General features: G+C 41.0%; 1 protein-coding gene across 1 annotated transcript in view; it reads right to left on the reverse strand.

Moving 5' to 3' along the window:
- Positions 1–4102: 4102 nt before the first annotated feature.
- The window catches only part of LOC143346212 (uncharacterized), a 98888-nt gene continuing 76154 nt past the window's right edge, over positions 4103–26836 (reverse strand). Inside the window, exons 2-11 of the mRNA XM_076774115.1 lie at positions 23995–24040; positions 23282–23449; positions 17580–17799; positions 12248–12331; positions 9405–9538; positions 8493–8629; positions 7692–7846; positions 6780–7021; positions 6480–6666; positions 4103–6396 (exon numbers count right to left, since the gene is read on the reverse strand). Of these exons, the coding sequence (XP_076630230.1) occupies positions 6200–6396; positions 6480–6666; positions 6780–7021; positions 7692–7846; positions 8493–8629; positions 9405–9538; positions 12248–12331; positions 17580–17799; positions 23282–23449; positions 23995–24040 (1570 nt within the window). The 3' untranslated portion in view covers positions 4103–6199. The remainder of the gene's footprint in view (positions 6397–6479; positions 6667–6779; positions 7022–7691; positions 7847–8492; positions 8630–9404; positions 9539–12247; positions 12332–17579; positions 17800–23281; positions 23450–23994; positions 24041–26836) is intronic.

Below are 26836 nucleotides of genomic sequence, written 5' to 3' on the forward strand. Positions count from 1 at the left end.
ATTGCATCTCATCGATTGAAATCAAGTTTTGGAGTATTCTCAGAAGGAATGTATAGGTAGATTCTTAAAAGAAAAGCTCTGGAAGAAATGTGACTACAAGTAGACCACATATAGTATATTGTATCTCACCGATGGAGATCAAATTTTTGTAGAACAATTCAAGACACATGTATAGCTAGATTCTCAGAAGAAACGTCCTGTAAGATTCAGTTAATTTTTCTTGCGCTTGTTACATTATTGACCAAAACAAAGTCTACATGTTTCAAACTATTATTTTTAAAATAAAGTGAAGGGTATTGTTTGTACTTAGAAGTAGAGAAATCACAATAACGTGAAGGTTGAATGTCTTAAAATTGATCGAGTCAACTTGAACGATCCCACGGAGAAGTTTTCGCAAAAGTACGAACGAAGAATGATTATCGTTCGAATCGCACGTGGCTAGGGAAAACGGGAAACAGCGTATGTCGCCGAATTATGTGCAGCATTCAGCCGGTAATAATTCAACAAACGTTGCCGCACAGAGACCTAACAGCGATTCCGGTCGGACATAACTTCCGCGAGCCGCTATCGCGGAACTCCACACCTCTACTTTATTAAGTGCATACACAGAACGTGCTTTACCGCGCGGATACCGAATATACGACGGTACTCGGTTGCGTTTGAGTACAGAGATGTTCGTAAAATAACGCACGGTCAGCCCCTGATCCGCAAATTCATTCAAGAAATTCGGCAACTCCTCCGAGTAATCGAATTCTCCAGAGCAGAGCAAAGTCAGCTTAGGTTTCGTAAGAGCTCTCAACCTTTACCTCGTACCTTTGCAATTTCTTATTTGTTCTTCTTTACTGAGCATCTGTTTTATCACATCTTTCGTGTTTTTATTTTCTTTATACACAACTTTTATAGTGAAGGCGTAAAATGAAAATAGAGGCAACTCAAGCAATTGATAGCTCGAAAATATTTTTCTCCTCGAACTATACAACTTTTGATGTGTTTCTAGTGAATAAAAACGCAAGTGACTGTAAAATCGAATGAATGTCTATAAAGAGTTTTTATTTATTAATCGAATAAAAACTTCTGTTGGTCCTTAGAGTATTTAACGCTTGTTTGGCGAGGGATTCTTTCGCGATTGGTAGAAAGAGCAGCTTCTACGGAGGTTTCGATGTAGGCTCACCCCGTATAGTTTCACAGATCTCCGGCAAACTCGTTTCCTCGCCGCGCATCGCGCGATAACTCGATTAGCAGCGATAACCGAGTATTTATTAGCCCGCGAGATTTCATTTTGATATCCGCCGACTCCCCCTACCTCCTTTCTAAGCCAGCTCGTGCAACGATGCGTTTCTCCGACCGGAAGTTGCACGTCCAGGAGTACACGCTTGAATTCACAACGAGATACCGTGGAAGATTGAAATATTGAGGTGTTGGCGGGGTTATCTGCCGTTGAAAAACGTGCACTTTCGACGAATTTTCTGTTAATACTATTATAAAATACTATATATTTCTTTAGGATGTGTGAAAGTAAATATTTAATTAAATAACTATGGTAGTTCCTTTTGTTCTAATAAAATTATCAAAAGATGCGTCGATATGTTTATTTAGGCCGAAGAACGATTTAAAAATAGAGCCCCTTATAGGACTTATTAAGTTAGTAATAGGAATTTATAAAAATTAAAGATTATAATGCGAAAAATCTTCGACTCCATTGATTCTTCTTGGAACATAGAATGTTAAGAACTATATTTCATTCTTTATCCAAAAGAGCAACGTTACAAATTAAATACCGAATAATCCTTCTCAAACTACTTGTATCGAAAAAATAAATTCAAAAGTATTTTTAAACCCAAAAAATGAAATAGTAAATATTCGAAAAAATTCTTAAATGTAACCTAAAGTATTACATACTCATCAAGACTCGATATTCTATCAAAATTCTCTTAAACTTTTATTTATTTTTCCATGGACGTTCGTTTCGAATATCGCCTAAAATACGAGTATCGAAACGCGGAGGGGCCGCTTCTGTGCAGCGTCTGTTCTCTGTGCAGCGCCCGGTGCAATTAGCGCTCCAATTAATAAGCGATACTCGCGTCAGCGCGACAATAAAATCAGTCCCGAAATGATCGCAATATTTTCCAACCGTTTCTCTATCTCTCTCTCGCCGTTCAGATCCATTAATCCGCCTCCGCCGATTTATTTATCGTCGTTCCGTTACTTTTTATTGAAATTAAACGACCCAGTGTCCATCGAGGGGCCCCGCGAATCGATCGAGATATAAGCAAACGCGAGTATCGAATTACCAGCGGATTATCGCCGGGCGAGGATCGACGCGTTGCCATGGCGCACGATAATTATTTCTGCGTTAGCCATAATTATTGCCCGGGTGGCAATTAATTCCTGCCTCTGCGGCAATTAATTTATCGCGGCTTGATTAATTGCCGCGTGCTCGCCGCCGAAAGACAATCCGTTACGCCGCTAATAGAGGTTTTAAAAAATGGATACTCGGAGAAAAATTCGTTTTTCATCGACCGTTTAATCCTCGTTAAAAATTTCAAACGCTCAGGCTTTGCACCTGTCGGTGTATTAAAGCATCAAAATAAACGGAAAAGTGACGTTTCCAAATAAAAATTGAACGAGCAGTTCAAGAGAAACCATATTAACCCCTTGCCATACCATGACGTGTATGACTCGTCACAAGTTCTTGATGTCAACTTTCACAATTATGAGGTCACTCGTCATCAAACCTTATAAATTAAAATTAACACATTTTTACATTCACGAGGTATTCGTGAAACGAATTTATTCTTTTTCGTGACCGTTCCTTGTACGAGCAAATTTAAACAAAATTAAATAGTATACGTTTGAAAAATTGTTTGGAATGAAATCGTAAGTCAAGGGGTTAATGTAACATTTTTCTTCGAAGGAGCAAGTCTAGTTAAATTTTACCCTTAACTTCTAGAAACAATGAGAGACGCGTGAGACAAGCAACCCCCAAAAAATTATCAAAATGTACAAGGAGAAAAGGAAACTTTAAAGGGACCCAAGTATTTTTCAATTTCTTTTCTGAAATTTACTATCCTCCGAACGAAGACAATGGCGAAGAAAAATCGTGTGCATAGCGTTGCAGCTTCTTTCGTTAACCGAGCCAATCGTAGCACGGTTCAAAGTGCTTTTTCCTGGCCGACGAAAACGGAGCATCGATAATACGTAGCCCACGGCGAGCCGACAGAACTACCGTATTTTTCTTTCGTTATCGAAGGAGGATCGAACGACAAATGGCGGTTCCGACTCATTTTGCGGATGAGATATTGCGTGGATTTTCACTTTCCGCCGTGGACCGGGCCATTTGCGGCGATCTTTGAGAGCTCGAGCCAGTGAAGGATACGCTGTTTGGGAAACACGATTCGTTCCGCGCCGCGGCCATTGTGGCCCCGGAGACGTCGAATTTTTCAAAATCGGCCAGGTAGAGACCCCCTTTCGTCACGCTGGTTTTTCACTCGCCCCTGAATAGCTACCAGTAACGCGGAGGATGAATAAAATTGTTGAGATTCATTTCTCTCGAAACGATCCCAATCTGTCTTTGACGATTCCTCTTTGAAATTATTCTGCACGTATGGAAAAATCAAATAACCACGGAATTTTATCATGTTACACTATTCAGGATCGTTCTTTGGTGAATAAAAAAAATTCACCTACCTTAAACTGGAGTTTTACATTACTTATTTCATCACCAGGTCGCCATTTTGTATTCTACTTGAATCAGAGTAGAAAAATTAAATAACCACAGAATTTCACACTATTAAGGATCGCTTTTTCGTAAATGAATACAGAACTTATCTGCTTGAAAGAGTTCCACGTTTCTCGTCTCATCACCAGGTCGCCATTTTGAATTCTACTTGAATCAAAGTCCAATTCAGGATTTTCAAGATGATCCTTTTCAATAATCCAGGAACTTTACTGCTAAACTTTTCAGCAAAAATGCTTCGCTCTAAAAATATTTCAGTTTCTCAGCGCTGGTTCCACGCATATAAAAATAAATCTTAATTAAATCATTCTAAATATCAGTTGGTATGAAAAACATCGCTTGTCTCCTTCTACTGTTTATTGGAAACCTTGATACATTCGAGCTTGGTCATAAATATTATGCATCGTACGGTACTATATTTACAAAGTAATTCGTTCCTGTGTTGCTGATTATCGGATAGAAGAGTGTCTGTGAAAATGTCTACGGCGTTCGATCTCGACGAGAACGTTTGAAACGGGCCCGGGAACGACCAGGAGGGGAAATTAATATTTCACCAGGATTGGCGAAAGGTCGCGCGAACGGGATCGGCGAAATTCTGGAATAAATATTAAGACGAGAGCTGAGCTACGGATTCTTTGGCTCCCCCGTGTACGCGCGGGGTGATCTCGCGAAATATTATTTAATCCTCGCTGGCCGTTCGCGCTCGTGGCGATTCTACGATGCTTCTGCTTCTCGAGAAGAATACAAAAAAAAAAAAAAAAGAAAAAAAAAGTTGAAAGAAATCAAGACACTTTGACGCTGTATATTACCAAATGCATATGATAGTGTAAACCTAGATATTGTGGCTGTTTATTATAATAGCGATATGTATACCATACATTAAGGCATTATCCGCGAACATTCAGGAACCTCGGTTACAAAGCGCGTCAGTCGGTCGAGTTTCCCTCGTCCCTCGACGGTGCAGCTTCTCGTGGGCATGATTCAACCCCTTACCGCGTGGCGTGCCGTTTACTATACCTAGCGACATCCTTTCGTTTCATTTCACAACCTCCACCGATCCAGGGACACTCTACGTATACCGATTGCTGGAATTACACGGGATGACTCCCAATGGGTACAATATGGCGTTACCAATGTCACCCCACCAATCGAATGCTTCGTTTGTTTCCCGGAGTCAGAAATACGAATAATGTTTTCTAATACAAGAAATTCTGCAGTACGAAGCTAACTGTAACGGCGAAGTAACATAATCTGTGCCTAAAGCAATTAGAAGTTTACCAACCCGAAATTCAGTGAATCTGTGCAAATTCAGTGTAGTTCGAGTCTATTCCCCGGATAACAAAAGTTGTTCGTTCAGCTGCAACTCGAGATTCCGTTAATTTCTTTGCGTTCCTGAATATGGCGAGTAATGTTATTGGACATACTTAAACTACTGAATCTCATCGGCGGCATTATGTGCCTGTATCTATCTATTTTTGATCCCTTACAAATGTCGTTCGCGCGAACGAAGAAAAAGTATGGCAAAACACCGTGAACGGGTTTGATTTTACCGTCGCTCGATACGCTGCCTTGCCTACTGAAGTTAATCTTCTTCCATTCGCGCGCCCGACACAGAGACCGTGGCAAAATCCTCGACTTCTAAATTCGCCTTCCGCCGGTATAATCGACGGACGGCAACTTGCTTGCACGCGCGATAAACAAAAGCGTTTATCTTCCATTGGAGAAGAAAAGAGACAGAGATAGGGGAAAAGCTTCGTCGGGAGAAACAAGCGCAAGCTCAATCGGCAACGATTTCCCTAACCGGACTTTTCCTATTTTATCGACGGTAATTTATAAAAAATACAAACATACACCTAATCACACATCTATCACAATGCTCGGGAATTGTTCGACTTTCGTTTGATACGCGACTATTCGTCCAAGTAATACTCACTTTAGATTCACAAATTTTCCATACACATCCGCCAGAACCTTTTAACTTTTGTCATCAACCGTCGATAACATCACTTTTCGTTTCGTCGATCGAGTGTGTGCCGACTTTCTATCGCTCGCATGATTCTTTACCGACGTAGTTGCGGTCCGCGTGTTATCGACAGAGTATTTCTTCGATGATAACCACGGATACGCACGTACCGACGGAACTATCACCCAAGAAGAAGGAAATAGAGCAGACATGTCCAATCGAAGCTCTCGGGAGTTTAGGCACCTCCCCCCTTTGTCCCGTTAGGATGGTGCCACACGCCGACCAACGTCGCGCTACACAATACGTACACCGCGAAAATTAGCGTATCGTCTTTCATTTTATTAGCGACATGACCAGCAGAAGCAAGTACGACGCGACTGCGTTGATGTCTTTGTTTCTCGAAGGCGGCGTGTGGAAGGGGAACGAGCCACGCGAAGGGCTCCACCCGGTGGACATGCCTGGAACAAAGAGACTTGCTTGCGCATTCAAGGAGGCCGCGTCTAGTTGATTCTACCCTTGTGGGTCATGTAGCTTATGCTGTCGGATAATAGCTTCTCCCTAGCCTGTCGTCGCATTCGCGAACACATGGCCAATATCGTGCCTGCCATTATGCACAGGAAACCGCAACCAATCCCTATCATTGTGCTGAGAACCGTTGACCTCAAACAGACTCTGTCGTTCGTCAGTTCGCTGGGTCCTACGGAAACATGGTGGAAAGAGGGTTAACAACGAACGTTCTCTTATTTGTGGGCTCAGCATTAAAAATATTAGCGACGTTACCGCTTCGGGAAGCTGTGGTCGAATTTAGGAAAAATTCCGTGTCGGCCTCGCCCTCCTGGAGCACGCGCAACGACTGGAAAAGGTTCACGTTTTCCGACAAACTGCTCGCTGGTGTCGACGATCCGTCAATTTCTGGCAGCGAACGCTTCGCCACGTTTTTGGCATTCCTCCAGTGGCACGGCTGGCTCTGTGTAATTAAAAAGTTGCAACAGGTGGTGAGGCATGAATAACCGAGAGGCATAGAAATGAACTAAGAATAAAGAGAAAGGAAGAATCCAGAGAACAATCGTTTCTACTTACTGGACATCGCCCGTGGCACATCCTGACGTCGCATTCGATGTACAAGGCCGGGGAGCCGGTGAACCTGAACGTCTTCATATAGGCAAACACTTGAGTCTCAAAGAGGCCGCTCTCGGACCAGGATCCGCGGAATCTGCTGATCAATTTATCATCCACGGGGCAACCGTACTGATCGATCAGCTGGATACGTTTGTTCCCGCCGTTGTGCGCGTAGCAATCGTTCACGACGATGTCGAATCCATCTGTTGGGGCACAGAGGCATTCGTTTTACTTAGGGTAGCCACCTGGCAGCACCGTTTAGAAAACAATATTAAAATTTCTATCGTCGACTCTTTGAATTAAGCTAGGTTTCAAAGACTGTCGAAAGATGACGAGCATGGATATTGAACCTCTGGTACAAAGGTTCTGTTCAACCTTTTGAACCCAACCCCTTACGATGTCCTGACCCACTTGGAACAGCTCTTTCAAAAATCGTTAAGAAGCTCTGTCATTCGAGACTGAAAGTAGCACTCGAGTTAGCTCCTCGGTTTGAGCTAGTCTCCAGGACGTAAGGCGATAATAGCGGCAAATGTAAAATGTAAATTCGAATGTCACGGTGTCACGGGTAATGATCCGCGCGAATTACGGAGATGGTTAGGTTCGTAAGAGGGATGACAGTCTGTGAGTGACGTCATCGAAGACGGAAGCCGCTCCTCGGTATCGATCCCCGGAGGGAAAAACGCCCCGCGTCTAATTTTAGATCCTCGAAGGGAAAATCGCGCGGAAACGCGGCTCGTCCCGTCCCGTTATTCCGGCGAATAACACCCGGCAGATGTTACGTAGCGCCACGCGATTAGGCCTCGCGTCGAAACGAGGGGAGGGACGAGGACGGTGAGCGTAAAGCGAAAACGCGTGTAGTTATGCTTTGCGTACCGTATTTGCTGCGCATGTAGATAATGAGAGTCAGAGGATCACCGACGCGAACTGGTCCAGCCACTCTAGTTCCAGTGGTCCCGTAACCGTATCTGATTTCCATGTAGCACTCAGGCGGCTGCAGGGTGAACACTACGGGATTTCCCGTCGCCACTCTGGAAAAAGATACTTTGCGTTAGGATTATAGGAAAACCGGGCGTGTGCCCGTTAGTCCTCACTAGGACGTTATGTGCACCCAAATACCATCTGGAAAAATCGAAAGGGGTGGATAGAGTTCGTCGTTTCTATTCAATGATAAATGCCAAATTGGGATGGGATTCTTGAAATTTTCAATTCTTTTTTTGTTATTTCATACGTTAAACACTTGTACAGTCACCATAGGGAGTCGTTATTTTTTAATCATTCTTCCTTTTTCGTAATCTTAATAAATGTTCCGTTTCTGTTTTCACGTTGTCCAAGGTCCTCTAAAAATGATTACTAATACATAGTCACAGAAACAATAAAGATATATGAAACACAGGCGAATTTTTACGTTTTTAATCGCGCTTAAACCCAGCCTACGCCAATGTAACTCGATACAGCGTGATGGAATTGTGTTGGCGATCAAGTCAGCCAATAATGGAAATCGTTATTACGTTAGAGCCAATCGGTTCGTCTAGCCAACAAATTATCTTCGGTGCAATGTGTGTCCCCACGAATAAAATGCGTGGGTAAGTATCGTTTCGTGATTAAAACAGCGAAATAACGATTTCCATAACGTCCACGGAAGTTCCACGGAAGTACGCGCTGTTTCTTACTCACTCGACGTCTAGGAACGGAAAGGTGACAGTCTTCCAGAAGTCGTATCCGTATTCGCAAGTCACTTTGAAGTGTTCGTCGAACTCCTCTTCTATCAACGGGTTGTACTGCACCGTGACGGTGTTCCACATCAGGTTTTTCTGAAACGAGCAGCACGACGGTCCGTGAATCGAATAAAATAAGCGAACGAAAGCAGAGTTGTTCGAACACAATTACAATTTGCATATATCGTACAGAGTTACTGTAATTTAATTAGTAAAGAAACGATCGAGGTTGGAGATTGTGTCTATTATACAGGCATCTGGGCACCTTGACTATCGAACGAGCATTGGAATATGTGTGAAGCTTTGGTATTACGAGTCTTTAGAAAGATATTCAAAAAATGGAGCAGTTTTATGATGATTTCATAGGAACGTATTAATATAACAACTACACGACACTAGCAGAGGGGCTTCAAAGAATCTCGAACAATCTCAAACCACGCTTCAGTGTGTCACCTGACAGCCTTTTGGTTTCATTTGTCTGACATAGTTGTTATAAAAAAAATTTCTAAGGGCTCAGTTTGTCGCCGTCAGGATGACAGAACCCTTTAATACCTGTCCAGACGGACGGGCGTAAGCATAAATTAACGGGCGTTCTCGGGCATTTACGAATCGCACGCGGCCACAGCCACGTAACAGAACTATTAAGATGGGCGCACCTTTGCGATTCCAAATGTATTAATACGTCTGGAGACACGTACGATCGTTAAACGCTGCGTGTCCAGGGCGTATCGCGAAATAAGAGCCGAACGAAGGATGGATTTTTCCGCGCGCGTTAATCATTATTATTCCTTGTCAAACGATGCCGGTGTTCACGCTGCGATCTTAACGAGCCACGCCGGACCGTTCCTAAGAACCTGACCGTTTTACCTACCGTAGGATTCTTTCTGCTGTCCTGATGATGAGTGTTCTCGCCGAGGGTGCCGCACCGATTCAGCTGGATGTAGAACTCGTAGTAATCGCGGCCCGTCCCGTTCACGTACATGCAATCCGGATCGTAGGAGTAGCCTGCAATTAAAATCGATTGTCCTTAAAATTACCACGCTTTTATGCACAGACGAGGTATACGAGCAGACCTTACATTACCTCCCTGTCGATTTTTCTTAAAAATTAGCTTTCGATTCTTAATAAATTTGTTTGGCGCCGTACGAAACTGTTGTTTGATACTTTTGTGTAGGTATCCATGAGCTCTACTTCGCAACTAAATTTTAATAAAATACACTCGCTATTGTAGGAAATCATTAGAATTAACTACATCTTCTTCGAATCCCCGAAGCTATACGAATCATCAGAACTCATACACAAGGTGGTTATGCTTTAGTGTGTGCAAGTGGAGGGACAGTTTCCTCCGGGCTCCGGTCTGCCGTCTGATAATACTGAATTGCCTTTTTCAGTCCCTCCCATAGTCCACTCACATCTATTTACGCACACACTACCTCTGTCAGTCCATCAATACTGTTTCAGTGAATAGTTTCTCAACTGACCGCCATCCATGAGAAGACAACGTTGAAATCACTTCGCAATAGTTGAAAATAAGTCAAAAATGCAGGATAACTCTTTGCTTCATTACGTTTTTATACCACTAATATTGTATAAATGAAATTAAATTTCTGATGGAGTTTTACACTCTCGATAACCAGAAATCTCCTGTTCTCCAAAAGTGCAATCTTGAGAGGACTTGTCATTGTCGAGTAATTATCAAACAGATGTATTAAATCGATCTTTTCTAAAAGTAGATCATATTTTTGTGAATAAAGCTATTTGTCTCTTTACTCGTTGAATTTGAATCCCAGCTACAGTTGGAACAAAATGAACTGGGCTCTCAAGGTCATCGGGGAGGCAATCCCCACCAGTTTGGTAGACGCGAGTTAAGATAGAAAGGAAGATAAAAGTAGAAGTACGGTTAAAAGCATGGGAGAGGAGACCCGGAAGGATGGTTGGACATTTTGTCGTATCGGGAAGAATTTCTTTGAATTCGCAACGGACGACACGTTGGTACATTCAAGCCTCACGATCCATTTTCACGGACGACGCGCTGGTACGTCAAAGCCTTACGAACCATTTTCACGGATAGCGTTTCCGGCACGTGTGCTCAAATGTAGCAACCGTTTTTTCCACGCGAAGTCGACCGTCAGCTTTTCCACTCGTCACTTCGTTACATTGTCCTAGGTTTAGGCCAATCATGCGCGTGACCAGCGTCGTGGCGAATGGGTTAAACCACGGTGCCAGGGAAGACAATTTTTAGAAGGTCTGTAACTTCACAGTTTCACGATGCGCGAAGCAACCTTGACCGACCGATTTATTTTGCCCCGACTGTAGGTAAGAGTGGTATTCGCGAGGAAGTAGCGCGTTCAGTGGCCAGTTTATGGGAATAAATCGTAGGAACGATGAAAGTTTACAAGTTCAACGAACCGGTGCAGTAAACTTTAAGCGACGTTGCGGCCAATGCGTAAAATATTCTTGGGAAAGGACGATGGTTTAACGGTAATTTTTATTTGTGCGTGTCGACGCTTTTTTTCAAAATCGAAGGCAGATAGTTTATCAGACTATTTAGCTGCCTGAGCGTTTTGCACTCGAAAACAAAACAGGACTCTGACGAAAGCCATTATTTAAAGCACTGATGGACAAACTGTTTTAGAAGAGGGTAATATAATTTATTTTAGAAAGCATTAAATTCTTCTTTAAAAATCTTGGTTCTATTTTTTAAAAATTTAAATATAAAAGCAAACAAGTATGGCTGAATTTATTTGAAGACAAACAGCCCTGTGTTGCATTGGAAGGGAGGGGGAGGTACTTTTTGAGATTCCTCTTTTTTTATATTTAATTATAAAAAGTATACAATTTTTGTGAACCATATAATTTATTAGATATTCAGCTACAAGCCCAAGTCTGAATAAGAAAATCAAAGTATCAAAATAAGTTGTTCTTAGAAAAATAGAGTATTTTCCATTGACCCCAAAAGTAGGTCCTCTACGAAGAAAGCTCTCCGCGAAGAAAGCCCGACGGAAGCGGCGGGAAAGGTAACGAAGAAAATTGTTCGTTCGACTTCGAGGAGACACACGCACCGTAGAGCCTAAGTCCGAAGTCACGACGATGGTCAACAAGGACGCGCTATTTCCAGGCGCATCGCGTGCGCCGCAGTGCGCCGGGGACGCAACGCGTTACACTCGTTTACAAAATAACGGAAGCGCACCGTCCGACCGTGCTTGGACTCGCCTAACACGCCGAGAGGAAAATGGAAAAGCCGATAACGTTGTTGCAGAACTTTTCCACTATTAGTTTAGAACACGAATCTGTCTTGTTTTTAATAAAACAAAAATTGTAGGAGCCACTACAAACTCAAACTAATCACTGTTTTGTACATGTCAATAGTTATTTGAAAATTAATGCAATCTTTATCTTCATTATGTTTCGAAAGCTACAAAGGAAACTTGATTTCCATTTATGGGTTACAAATTAATTTTGATGCGTTGTATTTGTCACTTCGAATACTGAACGTTCTTTTAAATCGTGTATAGAAATCTGGTTACTGCTGAAATTTATTCGTCGTTCACAATATAGAAAATAAGCTGATACAAACCTTATATTAACAGTCATAAGACATGACAGAATATTTAAAGGTTTCCATAGACAAGTAAACAAATCAATTTTTATTCATCATTTTGCAATAACTTTTGCCCCAACACTGGACAAAGTTCTATGTGAAATTTTTCTTACCTGCCGAGTATAACAGCCCTGCGAAGGAACCATTGAAGCCGATCCTGATTTTCATGTAGTCATCCTGGCACTCCGCCTCGATATCTGCAACAAATTATTCCCGAGTAAATGAAACCACAAGTCGAGATGGCTCGATTTATTCGCAGTGTAATTCTATTTCTGTACAATTGGTTATTACTTAATTCCTTCGTGAGACACCGGCGGACTTATTACACAACCTAACATTTTCTGTTAGATTTGGGCATTTATAATCACCGTACAACGAGGTTGCGGGTGCCAATAAATGGTCCAGTGCCATTTTTCGCGGTATTATTTGATATTCTTACAAAGAAATGCAGACTTATTATACATCTAATAATTTTTGATAGCTTTGGACATTTCTAACCACCTTGCAATGTAATCGTGGGTGCCATTAAATGATCCAGGGCCATTTGTCGCGTCAGGATTTAATATTCTTATAAAGAAACTTGGAGTTATTACGCAACCCAATATTTTTTTATAGTTTTGGCCATTTCTAACCACCTTAGAGCGCCATCGGGGGTGCCAATAAATGGTCCATGGGCCATTTTTTGCAATGTATCGAGTCCTATGGCGAAACGGTCGGAAAATCGGGTATCCGGTGGACGGAAAGCCCAGTGGAAAACCGGTCGTCGATGACGAGTGAAAGTGAACCACACCGGTAGCCCTCTTATACGCGATCTTCGTGGTAAGGGGCCGTTTCCAGTGTAAACGACGTAATCCAGCAGGGAGTTGTGGAAGATGGACGACGGCAGATGGAGGCTGGCGATAGTCACACCTCGGGTACACCTCGATGATACAACTTTTCGCCAGGTTGCCGTCCTCGTCGTTCTCTACGCGCGTGCACGCGTTTTCGAGAGGGTCCCGGTATGCATGCACGCTGATCAGAATTGCGGATACGTGCTTTTGTGTTCATCGGCCGGCAAAACGTCCGAGCGTGAACAATGGAGACGGTTGCGCAACGCAGATACTCGAGTACGCGCCGAGAGGAGCGTTTCAGCCTCTACCGTAAGATTCCTCGCTCGCGATTTCCACTTTTCACCGTCTTGCCTTTCTGCTCGACACACTCGCCTACGTCTGCCAGAAGCATCATTCTTAATCTCGAGCTTATGCCACGGTAAATCCTCCTCTAAAGTATTCTGTTTACTTTACCACGAGTCTCAATTGTGACACTTTCCAATTTCAGTCGGAATTATTTAAACTTCCGCGGCGTATGCGTATTTTCTTCTGGGTAAAACAAGCCAATTCAGTGCAATTAATTTAATAGAAACGGTGACTTAGTATAATGTGTTCTACCATTATTTGTAATTTTAAATTAGTCATTCTTGTGGTATTTTCTGACATTTTTTTCTTTAGAATTTATGATTAAAGTATAACGCACAATATTTATGCTAGGTGACTTAAATACAAATCTACCTAGTCTTATCTTGTATTATATTATAAATACCGGTGGAATGATTATGAGGTTTATTTAATATAAGTGAAGCGATAACTTGAAAGAATATGTTCTACCATTATTTGGAATTTTCAATTAGTCGTGGTATTTTCTGAAACTAGTGTAATTGAAACACAAATCTAATTTTAAGTATAAATATTGATGAAATGATTGTAAAAGTATGAAAGAATAGGAATATGTATTCATTTTAAACAACCTGGCACAAGATTCTTGGTCATGAACAATTATTATAGCAAAGATATGAAAATGAAAAATGAATATTCAAGAGTTACTTGAATATAAAAATACTAGTGTATTTTATGACGTGAATTTTCATAATTTCACGTCCAGAAGAATATTCTTCGTCTGTTTGGACGAAGGAAAATTTAACACAGTATTTAATCGTGAATAACTATAAAATGTTAGAAATTGTACGAAATAAATATTGAAAATTAGCTTGCCCAGTGATGTATCCTCAGTTACGATGCTATTCAAGTAGAACGAGGACCGATTAAAATGTCTGACCCAATACGGTTCGCTACTCCTTAAAGGCCCGATATCAATATTTCACCCACGCTTAAAACAACTGTTAAGTTCCGAGGCGTGTTTGAAGCTCAAACCTAGGCTTCGTAGTTTCCAACAATTTACAACGATAGCGTGTCCTTAATTATTAACATTATTCCAACACCAGTGGGTCATTTTTGTCATTCTGTAATGGAACTTTAATGAATGTCTCGCAGAGTACAATTCAAGATAGTTTTGAAGTAGCAACTGTCCATGCTTCGGTGACTTTTAGATCTTAAAAACGATAATCGCTGAAACCGAAGTCAAGAAATGTCCTCAGAATATTCTTCAACACTTCAAATACTCGCGAGGAAATATTTATTTGTTAAATATTATATACGAACAGTTTCGACCGAAGAAAAAATATTACAAAAACTGTGCTATTATTTTGAAGCAGCGAACCGCTACTGTTCGTATATTTAACTTTAAACTGAGTCTTGAAGTTTTTATTGTTCGATCAAATTTACAAAAATTAACAAAATTTCATTGTGTGTCTTTCGTTTTCGTCCACCCACGCTGAGAGAATTATCAAGTAAATATTCCAGCGGAAAGTGGGGTAAAAGTATCCTCGTTGAATACTTATACTGTAAAATCTAATCTTGGTAGAATCGTTACAGTAATAAAAATTCCAATAACAGATAAATTTAACGTAAAAAAGGACTGAAGTAATTTTTAGTAGAAAATTCTCGAACCGATTTTTCGTATACCGAGCATTTATCAATGTGGAAGCATCGACCGGTGTCCCAGGAGTAGGAAATTACATCCACGACCGCAACATTCGAACGAAGAAACATTCGACGAAAATAAACCGCGCGAAATGTAGCGAACCGCGAAAAGAAAAGCCCACGAGACCCGTACGAAGAATCTAAACGAGCGAGCAAGACTCTCGAGCCTCCCATTTAAATCTCATTACTCCCTGCCCGGTCGCGAGATTGCAACGCGCGGCAAAATGGAGCAGAGAAATAAAAAGTGACGCGAGTTGTCGAGAACCAATTATGGAAATACCAGCGAGCGTCCCTTTCTCGATCGTCGTTTTTTTCCCCGAACGCGAACGTTCGAGAAACCGTGTCCCTAATCGTTCACCAGTTTGATCGTCCCAGCGAGACCACGATCACGTTTAAAGATCTCGACGACACTTTGACCCCGAGAAACGTAAATATCTCTGAGGGAGGGGGGAGTGATGGAAGCAGAAAGAAAACGACGAACGGGGCGGATAAGAAGAAACGAACTCCGTAGCCTCGGGTCGTAGAATCGAGCAGAGGAGGATACATTAAACCTAATGGGCCTTCTTTCGCGTAATTGACGATACCGCGGGTGGCCTTACGTTTCCCGCGGTGAAGGGTTTTACGACTTCATCGAGCCAACGAGCTCGGCCACGAGGTATCCATCTTGGATAAACATGGACGTGGACGAATGTTTTCGGGGGAACTTTCTCTCGCTCGTCGACGACGACTGATGGTCGTCGTTTCGAAACCTTTTGTTTCTGATTTGCTCTACCATTCTTAATTTTTCTTTCTTTATTTAAACAGAAAAAAATTTATTTATTTATTCTGTTTGGCGATAAGTGAACGATGAGTGTCAAAAATAGGGTTCTTCGTCAAAAATGTCACCTTAAGAAGTTTGAATAAAAAATAATTAGTAAGAAATTTAGTATACTCGTCTCAAAAGGATATTTTTAACTGACCACCGGTAATAGAATAAATTAAACTGATTAAGTTACGTGGTTCCCGCTGTATTATAAACATGTAATTGTAAAACATGGAAGCGTGTGGATTTCATAATAATAATAATTTACTGTACTAACTCCATTAGAGTGTACAATAAAAATTGCATTTGGTTTGCTGGTTGTTCGTATTAATAAAAACTCTTGGAGTGCAAAGGGTTAAATATACTGATTTTAATATGTTTAACCCTTTGCACCCCAAGAGTCTTTATTAATACAAACAGCCATCAATACCAAATGCAATTTAAATTTTATTTACATATTTCCTAAATTCAATTTGGCGCAAATGGAGTGCAAAGGATTAATATATCAGATATTTATTTTGTAGATAGAAAATCCTTCCTTTAATGCGAGTCACGAATTCGACTGGCCTCTATAGCGGTTCGACATCTAAATGCGCCCTAATCGACGCGATAAAATGCCCCACCCCGCCATTCTTCCAGCGAACTTTTCGCCGTGGAAGACAAGGAGCGGAATTTCGATAAAGAATCCGGAGAATTTCCGTGCGGAGAATTGTCGGGGCACAATCACCGGTGGTGGAGCCAATCTGGAAAATTGCGAGCCATCGCGGGTCACCGGTTCTTAGAGAAGAGGATCGAGAGGTGACTCGGATCGCGGCGATCCAGGATAATCGAGCGATCGTGCGAGAGGCGTCGACGCCGTTGGAGAGGGACGTCGAAGGCGTACTCTCGATGTCGGGATTGCCGTACGACTTCCCGACACCGTTTTAATTGCGTCCACTCTAACGGTAGCCATTCGCCATCGCGTTCTGGATCCAGGAGTGTCGGGACGCCGTCGTCGGGCGACGCCGCGCGGCCGATTCCTCCCGATTGATCGATCGCCGGGCCTCGATCGTTTCCTGGCTCGAGGCGAGTCCTTACGCGAGATCTCCCGCGAGCCACAGAAACAGCAATAATGACGGGTGTGTGCGATAACGGTGTCCGAGGGTGAAAGCAGCTGCTTTCTGGTTGGAATGCCGTCCCGTGAGTCGAGGCACCGACCATAGGTGTTCTTTTGTCTCGACGAAACGAACTACAAAAGTACTCAAGGCGATCGAGTTTGGTCGGGAGCTCTTCTGCCAAAGAGAAACGCGAACGATCGTCGTCGATAGAAAATTATTATTTTATTCTACGCTTATTGCTTTTGCATTAATTGCACTTGGAGATTGAAACTGGCTCGTTACACTTTGGGATAATTCTAGATATCGTACACGAAATAGAAGAAATAATATTAATTCTGAGCGATTAATTTGTCTAATTTATGACGATAGTCTCTGGGGAAAAATTCTATGAATATGGATCCATTGGAAATTGAATTGTATGGTTTTTGGAAATAATATCGAATATACTTGGTAAAAAATGATGATTAATTTTAAGCAATTTATGGTCTAGTTTATGATGAAATTAAACTATAATGAAATCAAGTCAAGTTAAGTCAAATCAAATCAAATCAAAATAATGTGATCAGTATGTGTGTGTATATAATTTGCAACATTGAAAATTTTGTAAAACTATTCATAATGGAAATGCAAGATATTTAGTTTAAAAACTGTGAATATTATAATTCTAGCTCATTCCTATTTATTTACTTACGTTGGACCCGCGTTGTATTAGGTCGATATCTCCTGTGCTCACGATCCCAGGTTTCTGGGTGCCTTTTCCAGTCATCGTCGCCCACCACGCCAGTCCCACCTCCTCCAGGTATTCCCTGGAGACCCTGCAGCGTCTGAAGGGCTTGTAAATTTGGACTGAGAGGTCGTCCCTTCAGCGACGGAACCGGTACGTAAGCTGCACCCTCGCCAACGTACACCACCTTAAAGCGAAAGAAAAATTAATTAAAAGAGGCTTAAAAGAGTCCGTAGAAAGTGGATGATTAATTTTCCACCGTGAATCAGGAATTTAATAACTTCACAAATAAATTAAGTAATTGGATCTCTAGTCATGACTGATTTGGATATTAAATTTTTTAATATGTAATTTACTTATATTTCAAAAATAAGTTTCAAATGTAAAATAAAATTTACTTGTAAAGTATCTAACTTTAGAAAACATCTAGTTTGAAAATGCATTAAGTGGGCCTTCTAGTGGAGTACGACTTGGACGTCGACGTAAGTAGAAATGATCAGTAATGGACAGACGCGCCAGCCAAATCGTATCAGATCGCTCGAAGAATTTTCGACGTTTGCCATACTTTTGACGTATGAATAGTCCTGGGACATCATGTGTATTTTGTTTATCGTTTGATCGTTGAATTCTTTCAGGCATTACGTTTATTTCTATGACAAATCATCGCGTATTTTCTTTATTTACGCTTCGTGAAACTCGTAATACATTGTCAGATTTTGATTTCCGATTACGTACAATTTATAAGCCTCCACCTTCTTCGGGGGTAGTCACGCGTTACGAGGCCTGTGTGGGATTAGACGATCTCCGTTACCATTTACCATTATCCAGTTCAAGATAATTCATAATTTGTTAGTGGGCTCACGTAGCGTGTCCGAGCATCGTTCGTTTTCTACTTTCTTATATACCGTTCTACAGACGCGATCATGCGCGTAAAGATTCGTTATTATTTAGAATTAATGTAAATCGCACGCGCACAAACACACAGACTTGTGCGCCGCAGAACTGAAATTATAGGCATGAAAGCGTTATTAGGCCCAATTTACTTTAATTCGCGTAACGTTAGATTCCGTCAAACAAATTTAAATGCCAATATAATTTTCTTATCGAATAGCATAGCAATATCGCAGAACACACAACGTTCTGCACATTTTAAAACGTGTTTCAATTATAATACGTAGAATAAAATGAAAATTCTAAGAATGTGATTTGGTTATCTTTAAATAAAATTATTACTAAACACGTTGGATAATTGCTTGAATTTACGAGCACTTTGTTATAGCTTTCGACGATAAGAATTGATGCAAACTTAAAATTATAATTTAAAAAAATTGAAAGCATTTACAGAACGTTAAGAAATGTATCAAGATGTTAGATTATTAACAAAAATATGCATATGACAAATTTGATTAAAGACTGGGTCATAAATATAGTAACTTTAATCAATAAAATGAAATAAAATTCTATGTGTAGTTATAATTCTCGTTGAAAGTAGCTATCAAAGCAATTGTGTATCGATCACAAAACGCGTCTGACCATAGACAATCCATTTCTACTGTATGCTCCTGAATGGTATTCCAAGGAGCTTCAGAGACTTCGAATAAAGAAGAATTATAGCTACTCGTCCATACTTTCTATTTTTATAATTCGTAATAATATAGTTCGTATCTGCTGTTTAAAAATTAATTCTGATTTTGTAAATTTATTCACGATGTTACCACTTCATTGTTACATTTCGAATAATTGAAAAACTGAACATACGTGTGCCAGTACCCTTGAATAGATTTGTGGGAATGAGGTGGCATGAGTAAGGGGAATGTGGACAGTGTCGAGTAATTTGCGTTTTTAGTCGCAGGCCTCTGCGAAGGCTGAATACAATGTCTGACCCAGTACGTTTAGCAATTCTTTCCACGACCATTTCAGTCTTTCTGCATTTCAGGAGGTCATGGCCACAGCTGGGTAAAATTTTTTCACGATCAATAGAAATTTCAGATTCGTTCTTGAACTTCTCTTCATTATTCATTATTCATTTGTGAATAAAACAAACAGTCAAAGTGTACATTCGTTGATTACGAAACGTGTCTGACCATAGACACTCTACTTCCCCTGCATATTTTACAATACATTACTCTCGAGCAAAGTCTTTTAGATCTATCGAACAGAGTTGAATTTTTGTTCGTTTAAAAATATTTCCTTCTATAATTGAAGCTTATTTTTATTCAATGTCTAACAGACAATTGGCCAAAATTTTAATGTAAGAATTTTATTTTATTCCCGTGAAACATTTGATGTGTCTTTGAGTAATATAAATTCTACTGAATTTAATAGTTTATTTCCCTCTTAAGAAAATATTAAATTGGACGATTTCTCAATTCATACTCCCTGCAATTTTATTTAAGAAACCTTCTGAAGCATTCTGTTCCTCCAGAAAGGTGCGATTTAAGCCTCCACATAATTGGTCGATAATTTTAATATCGGTAATAATTAACGCTCGTATACGTTTGTGGTAATTTTATTTAGTCTGCAGCCAATCGAGTGGCGGTGGGGAACGTGTTAAGAAGAATTAGCTACACCGGCCGACCGTCGACAATTAGCGCGAGCTGGTCACCAGCATCGATAAGAAAGCGAACGACGGACGCGAACAGCGGAGAATTTCCTCGGTCTTTTTGCGACATTCTCCCAGTGTGCGTCGACAGGTAGTCTGGTCAGGTGAATCGTGTGGAAGGAGGCGCGTGGTCGGTGGTAAACGCCAGCCAGCGCTAAAAAGTCGCGAACAGCCTCCACATGCCGGCACCCGTTGAAACAATCGTGTTGTTACACGCTCTTTTTCTACCGTCTTTTTGCCGTGCTCTTCCCTTCTCTATCTTTCACTCGTTCCTCGGATTCCTCGTCGATTCCACGGCGGTTCTTGCGAGCCTACGAATCCTCTTCGTCCTGTGAAATCACTGGCACGTACCCGATCACCAGCCACGAGACTAATATTGACGCTAGACAAGGCGTGGCCATAATCGAGAAACTTTCAAGGCGATCTTTTTTTTTCGTTAAGTATTTGAAACCGTAAATACAGGTTTGCGTGTTTTGCAATGGCGAGAAAAAATGGTGCGCTGCAACGAAGTTGTTAAGTTTGTAAATTAAATTCTCCTAGGAGGGGGAAAATAAGAAAACTTAATGCGAGAAAAGAAGTTTTAATTTTAGACAATTTCTATGCAAATATAACTTGGTTTTTACTTTGACGTATGGTTTTTAGAATTGTTATCTGTTCATCTGTTCGTTCTAACTTGACCAAAAATCCCCAAAGTAGATCAAGTTAAAATTGGAACGATTGATTTAAAAATAGTCTCGTGTCTTCCTATTGCAATACACTTTCGTATTTAAATCCAGCAATAATCTTTATTCGATCTTACATTTAATTTCAAATTCCAACTTGAAAGTAGAGCACGAAAATATTATAATATTAATTCTAATCGGAGAAGTTGTGCTAATTGAAATTAATTCTGCAATTTTCCCCGGATAACCAGAAAATCCGCAGACCTCTTGCCTCTTATCGACGGTATTCGCGCGATTTAATTACTGGTATCTTATCGGCCCAGGCTCCAGGAACATCTCCGCGTATTCTATTTGCTCGTCCCGCGGCTTAAATTATTGCTTTTCACGGACTTCACTTTTCAGGAATCTGTGGAACTCGTCCGTCCGAAGAAAGACGGAGAGCCGTTTACGGGCCACTAGAGTAGTTAGAGGATCGTTCCTGCGCAGTATCTTCTGTCTCTCCGGGTTTATGGGAGGCCAGTCGAATGATCTCGGTGGTCTTTAGAAGTATCGTTTTGAAGAACGCTTCCAGGATGGAATGCTGCGTCGCGGAAGAGGATTCGTCTCGAGGAACTTCCTCGAAACGAGACCATTCTTCGGGCTCGTTTCGAGCTTTTAAGAGTAATTGAGATTACTTTGAACCGATCCTTCTCGGACGAAGGGATCCATAGATCCTTAGTGGTATTCTAGAAACCGCTCGCGGGCTAGCTTTATACGATGACACTTTCTGACTTGGGTAAACGAAACTCTCCTGGTATTTTCTTGCCAATGTTTGCAGAGTTTTCATTATTGTGGCACTTTAGATCATTTGTTTACATTTTTTAGCTGCTTGAGGTATTATTATAATACTAACCGTTGTGTGTATGCAACAAGAATGTTTTTAAAATCAATTTACAGTTAATTGTGTTATAAATCCTCTTGTTTTAAATTCAGGTGTGAGCGAGATATTGTACAAAATGTTTATGCGTCTAAAACGTGGGCCTCGTCGAGAAGGGTGCTTGAATATTGAGCCGCCATATTGGAATTATTTCCTTCTGCTCTTAAAATTTAAAATATCTTTCTTTTGAACACTATACCCTAATACTTTTATATGTAAAATGTCTAAAAGAATTGATCTGTGCAAAAGAAGATACTCCATCTATTTTTTCAAAAATGCAACTCCCTATTTTAGATGCATTTAAAAAATAGATTTTACCTTACTATTAAACTTTTCTCTATCTTTCATCAAATTCAAAATATAACAATGGCGTCTAGATAACAATAAGTCTGAGTCCACAAACCTACGTGTAGACAGAAGACGTTGTGTCTATTTAAAAATATTGACAAGCACAGCTTTTTTGCGACGATATTATTTTCTTCTTTTAATATTAGCCATTGAATTAGAATTCTAAAACCGCCACGCGTCATCGTAAATACGATCCGACGTTCGCGGACGGTGTGTTCCTCTTAAGGCCATAATTCTCTTCCGTAGTCTCGTTGCCTTTGGTCTCCGGAGTCTCGTCGTGACACGCGCGCTCATGCGATGATTAACGGTCGCGCGGTTAGGGTGTCGAAAGTCATTAGTCCGGCAGCGATCGGTTAGACTGGCTGGGTTATTGCACCTATCGCGTCCCTAGGCTAGTCTATTAGGTTTGTCCCTGACCTATACCTGTTTGCCGACTGCAACTCGATTATTTTCGACCCGATTCATGGCACCTTTAACGTACGATGCCACGCGAGGTACTATAGAGAGAAAGATAAATCCCGGTTCATTGAATCTTTTTTGCATCGTGCCACACCTCGAACCTCTAAATATTTCGATAAAAATAAATAGCGACGATATGATTTTTCAATCGTCTCCAAAATAGTCAAAATTACTCCACGTTTTTAAACACTGATTTATAGCGTTAACTCGATCGAGAACTTGAATAATTTTTTAGAGTTTACCTCCTCTAAAAAAATCCTGATTTTTATTATCGTCATACTTTCCGGATTTAAAGCAACTGTCGCACTTTCGTCCAAATAATCGTTGGGTCTCGTGTCCGAACGATCGTCAGACGTATCCTGAACGATCGATCGATCCTTTGGTCTTTCACTTTTCGCCGTGACGCGAGTAATCGATGGGATACGCGAAACGCTTGTAGGAAATCTGCATTCTTATCGCCTCGGGGAGGATCTTTCAACTTTGTCGAAGGATGGCTGACAGCGCCTTTAACAGTGGAAGCGTGTGTAACGGGTGTTCGAAAGAATCTGAGTGTCGGTTGGTGTAGGTCGTTAAACTCGGAACTTGCGACGAAAGCTTTGTACGGCTTCGGGTTGCGCGCACACGCGTTGTCGGAGGATTCGACGTGTCGTGAAATCGTGTTTGACCGTGGAATGATACTCACGGCATCGTGATCGCTGGCTTCGTGCGTCAACGCTTCTCTGGTTTCGTTGTGGAGGGAGTCGTCCTCCTCGGGACCGGATCCACTTCCGGTCCAGTAATCCTCGGTCGTCTCGTCCAGGACGGCGTCCTCCATGTTTCCCTCGCCCTCCGCGTTTTCGTGAGTCGTACCCTTTTGAATAATCACGTTCAATATCACGCTGATAGAAATTATTTTATTTTTTAAAACCTTGCCTTCTGTCTCATAATCACTGCATTTATCACGAACATCCAATCTACGATTGCTAAAATTCAAAAAGGCGAAGTAAAGGAGGATAGAAAATTCTAAATTCATTTAAAGACCAGTCAGCCATTGCGTTTATCACAAATATCTAATCCACCATTGCAAAAACTCAAGAAGACTACTAAATCAAGAGAAACAAAATTCTAAATTCATTTGAAGGTCAATAAAAAATATTACAGTTGGTTTTACTACGAGTGAAGATTCATTTTCATTATATTTGAGCCATAATTTGTATCTATGTTATGTTCGCGCGGAGATAAATAAAATTCTGTGAAAGTTACTCGATGCAGCGATTCTGGATGCTGAAAAGTAGTCGCGTATTCAATTATACCTACAAACTAGATTTGTTGGACCGAGTACAGTATTTTTCGTGCTTGGCCCTGATACTATAAGGCAAGGGTTTGATCAATACATTTTCTGAGGGGTGCTTTTACCTGGCATCGCAGCGACGCGACTGACAGCAACCACACGATCGCGTATCTGTAACAGAAACATGGACGACGTCAGATTTCGTCTGTATTTTAATCACAATAATTTGAGCTGACAACTAGTTCTAAATATAATTAACTAAACAAGTAACTAAAAATAAATTTCCTACAGAAGGAAAAGGCTGAATATTTATTCGTTTTCTAGAAATTAATTCCCAAAGACTTCTATTTACAGAAACTGGACTCAAGTCTTTCGAGCTGCAGTTCGCCACAAAATGGCGCCGAATCTCGTACGACCCATCTCGTTTACCCAAGGTTTAGTGCATCTTTCTCAATCTCGAAGAATTATGGTTACAGTCTCGAAGTCGTAAGCAGATTCCGCGACGAAGCCTCCAACCGGCATTCTGATAACGATATCCTCGCGACTATAATCCCAAGGACAAAGGCCTCGAACTTTCCACTCGTTTTGCATGCACGTAGTCCATTCCCCTCGTACGTGGACGTTTCCCGAACGTCTCGGTTTCGTCTTTGTTCCTCAGCGGGAGGAACACAGCCTGAGAAGATCTGGCTGTGGACCGTAACGCACGTCTGCGACGGGAGATGGCGATAATGGCGAAGGACGAACGATAGTAATCGCTCGGAGACCGTAATCGGATCATTGCCACGCGTGACTTGGCCTAATCGCCGCCAAGGATCGAGGGAATCCTCGTCGATGCGTCAGCCAGCGCGCCGGAGCGCATACGAATCCGCTCGACGGATCCTCGGGGACGATTCTGGGCCCGCGAAGCCGAGTGCTATGGGAACTTGCCGTAAACGACGCCGGAAAACGTGGAAGAGGCGTGGATGAGTCATGTTTCAGCGCTATGTGCCGCGAGAAGACCGCGAAAGCGATGAACAGCGAGATGAAACGCAGTCGACGACGCTCGATCTGGTCGCGACAACAGGGCGGACGTAGCTGCTATGAGCGTCGGTTCGGTTTTCATGGAACGGGTACACTCCTCAGCAAAAGGATTCCACGGTGTTCTATTCTTAATTTACAGCTGGAAATAGACAGCAATTCAGTCGGTAATCTTGTATTCAGAAATTAAATTTAGATTCGAGTCAAAATGGACCTAGACTCCTAGTAGTTCAAAGTAGGCCTGGAAGACGTTTCGTCGAATTATTCTATATTGGAATACCTGTGTGTGATTATTTACATTGTTATTGCGTAACGATCTACTGTATGTTCGATTCCATTAAGGCGAAGGAAAGTGTCTTGACACGTAGAAACCACGTATTTTAGAGTCGCGAAGTCCTGGTGTTTTAATAAATATTTATAGTTCTAATACGAAATGAACTCGTAAGAGTAAATCATAGTAATAAATAATTTAAAAATAGAAAATTCACACATTTAAGTGGAAGAGGCAATTTTTCTTTCAGATACTATGCACTTCAATTTTCTAATTTTTTAAATTCTTCTTTTTCTGACGTTTCTTCGCGACTGCACCCTCTAAAGCCTCTATATTCTGATCGTGTTCCGTTGCACTTCATCGACTTCCTTTCTACGCCGTGACAGGTTTCCTTCTTTGAAATCGATCGTGGTCGCCTCTAACCCTTCGGGGTAAACTTGCTACGTGCAAAGGTTTTTATTTATTTCAGAGCTGCTGTCGCAAGGCACAGGATTTTCGGGTCGTTGAAAATTTGAGTATTCCTTGAAATAAGGTTTTTAAATATCTGTTGATTCGATATTTTTCTAGCGGTGTTGAAAATCTCGATTTGCTGAAATATAATCTACGCTAACAAAATTAAAATTTGGATATATCACACTACAAGACAAGGTTGAGTTTCTTGCAAGAATCCTCTGAGACCTTTTGACTTAAATTCAAACATTGTTTAGTTTCAAATTTAATGAGTTGATCCTTTATAGAATTGTTAGAGAATTTTGAATCTCTACTTGGTTTTAGTAACATATTTTTGTCAGCATTTGAAAATTAGTAACGTTAGTCTTCAAGACAAGATTGATATGTTCAGACCATTAAATAGAAAAACTTCTGTAGATTTGTAAAAGTCCATATAAATTGAGCATATTTTTGATAACAGTATCATAAATTAAAACATACTTCTACCAATCGCTATACGTGACATATAATTATGAGCATTACTAACGACCTTATCGATTATAAGGGTCTTGATGTATAAATAACGACGCGATGTTTCCCTCTTAATATGACGATACCGGATGGTAAGAAATTCTTGTTAGTACGAAGAAGGGATAACAGTCATTTTTTCGACAAACTATCTTCAACGTTTCCACCATCTACATTATCCACTTCAGAGGACAACGATATACGAATTAACGTACATGAGGAACGAAATACAATCGCGGAAGACGGAAACAAGTTCCTAAGACAATTTACGAATTCACAATTCACTCGATAATTACTTGGAAAAGAATTATGCCCGAATGTCAGTTCTCCTTTCGTTCGTTTGATATCGCTTCGCGCGTCCCTCGGTAAGCATATGTTCGCTATAATCACTATGATACTGGCAGTAATGCAATGCTCGAAGCTCGAGTAATTTCTGTTATTCGGATAAACGCGCTTGCGCATTAGCTCTTCCTAATAGCAGGACTGGATCCCTTTTCTCGCCTGTTAAACGCGGTCTGCAATAGTTCGCGGAAACATAACTTCCTTCGAACGAAAGAGTTCGATCCTCGAATACGCGAAAAGGAATTTCCAACTGTTAAATTTTTAACTGTTGAAATGTTCGACTAGAGCCGATGCTTACCATAATAACAAAAACATTAACTTCGTAAATTAAAAGCAATCGAACGAACTGACAAGGTACTGTATATTATTTAATATTATTA

This window comes from Colletes latitarsis, chromosome 10, assembly GCF_051014445.1.
Source record: "Colletes latitarsis isolate SP2378_abdomen chromosome 10, iyColLati1, whole genome shotgun sequence".
Taxonomy (NCBI): domain Eukaryota; kingdom Metazoa; phylum Arthropoda; class Insecta; order Hymenoptera; family Colletidae; genus Colletes; species Colletes latitarsis.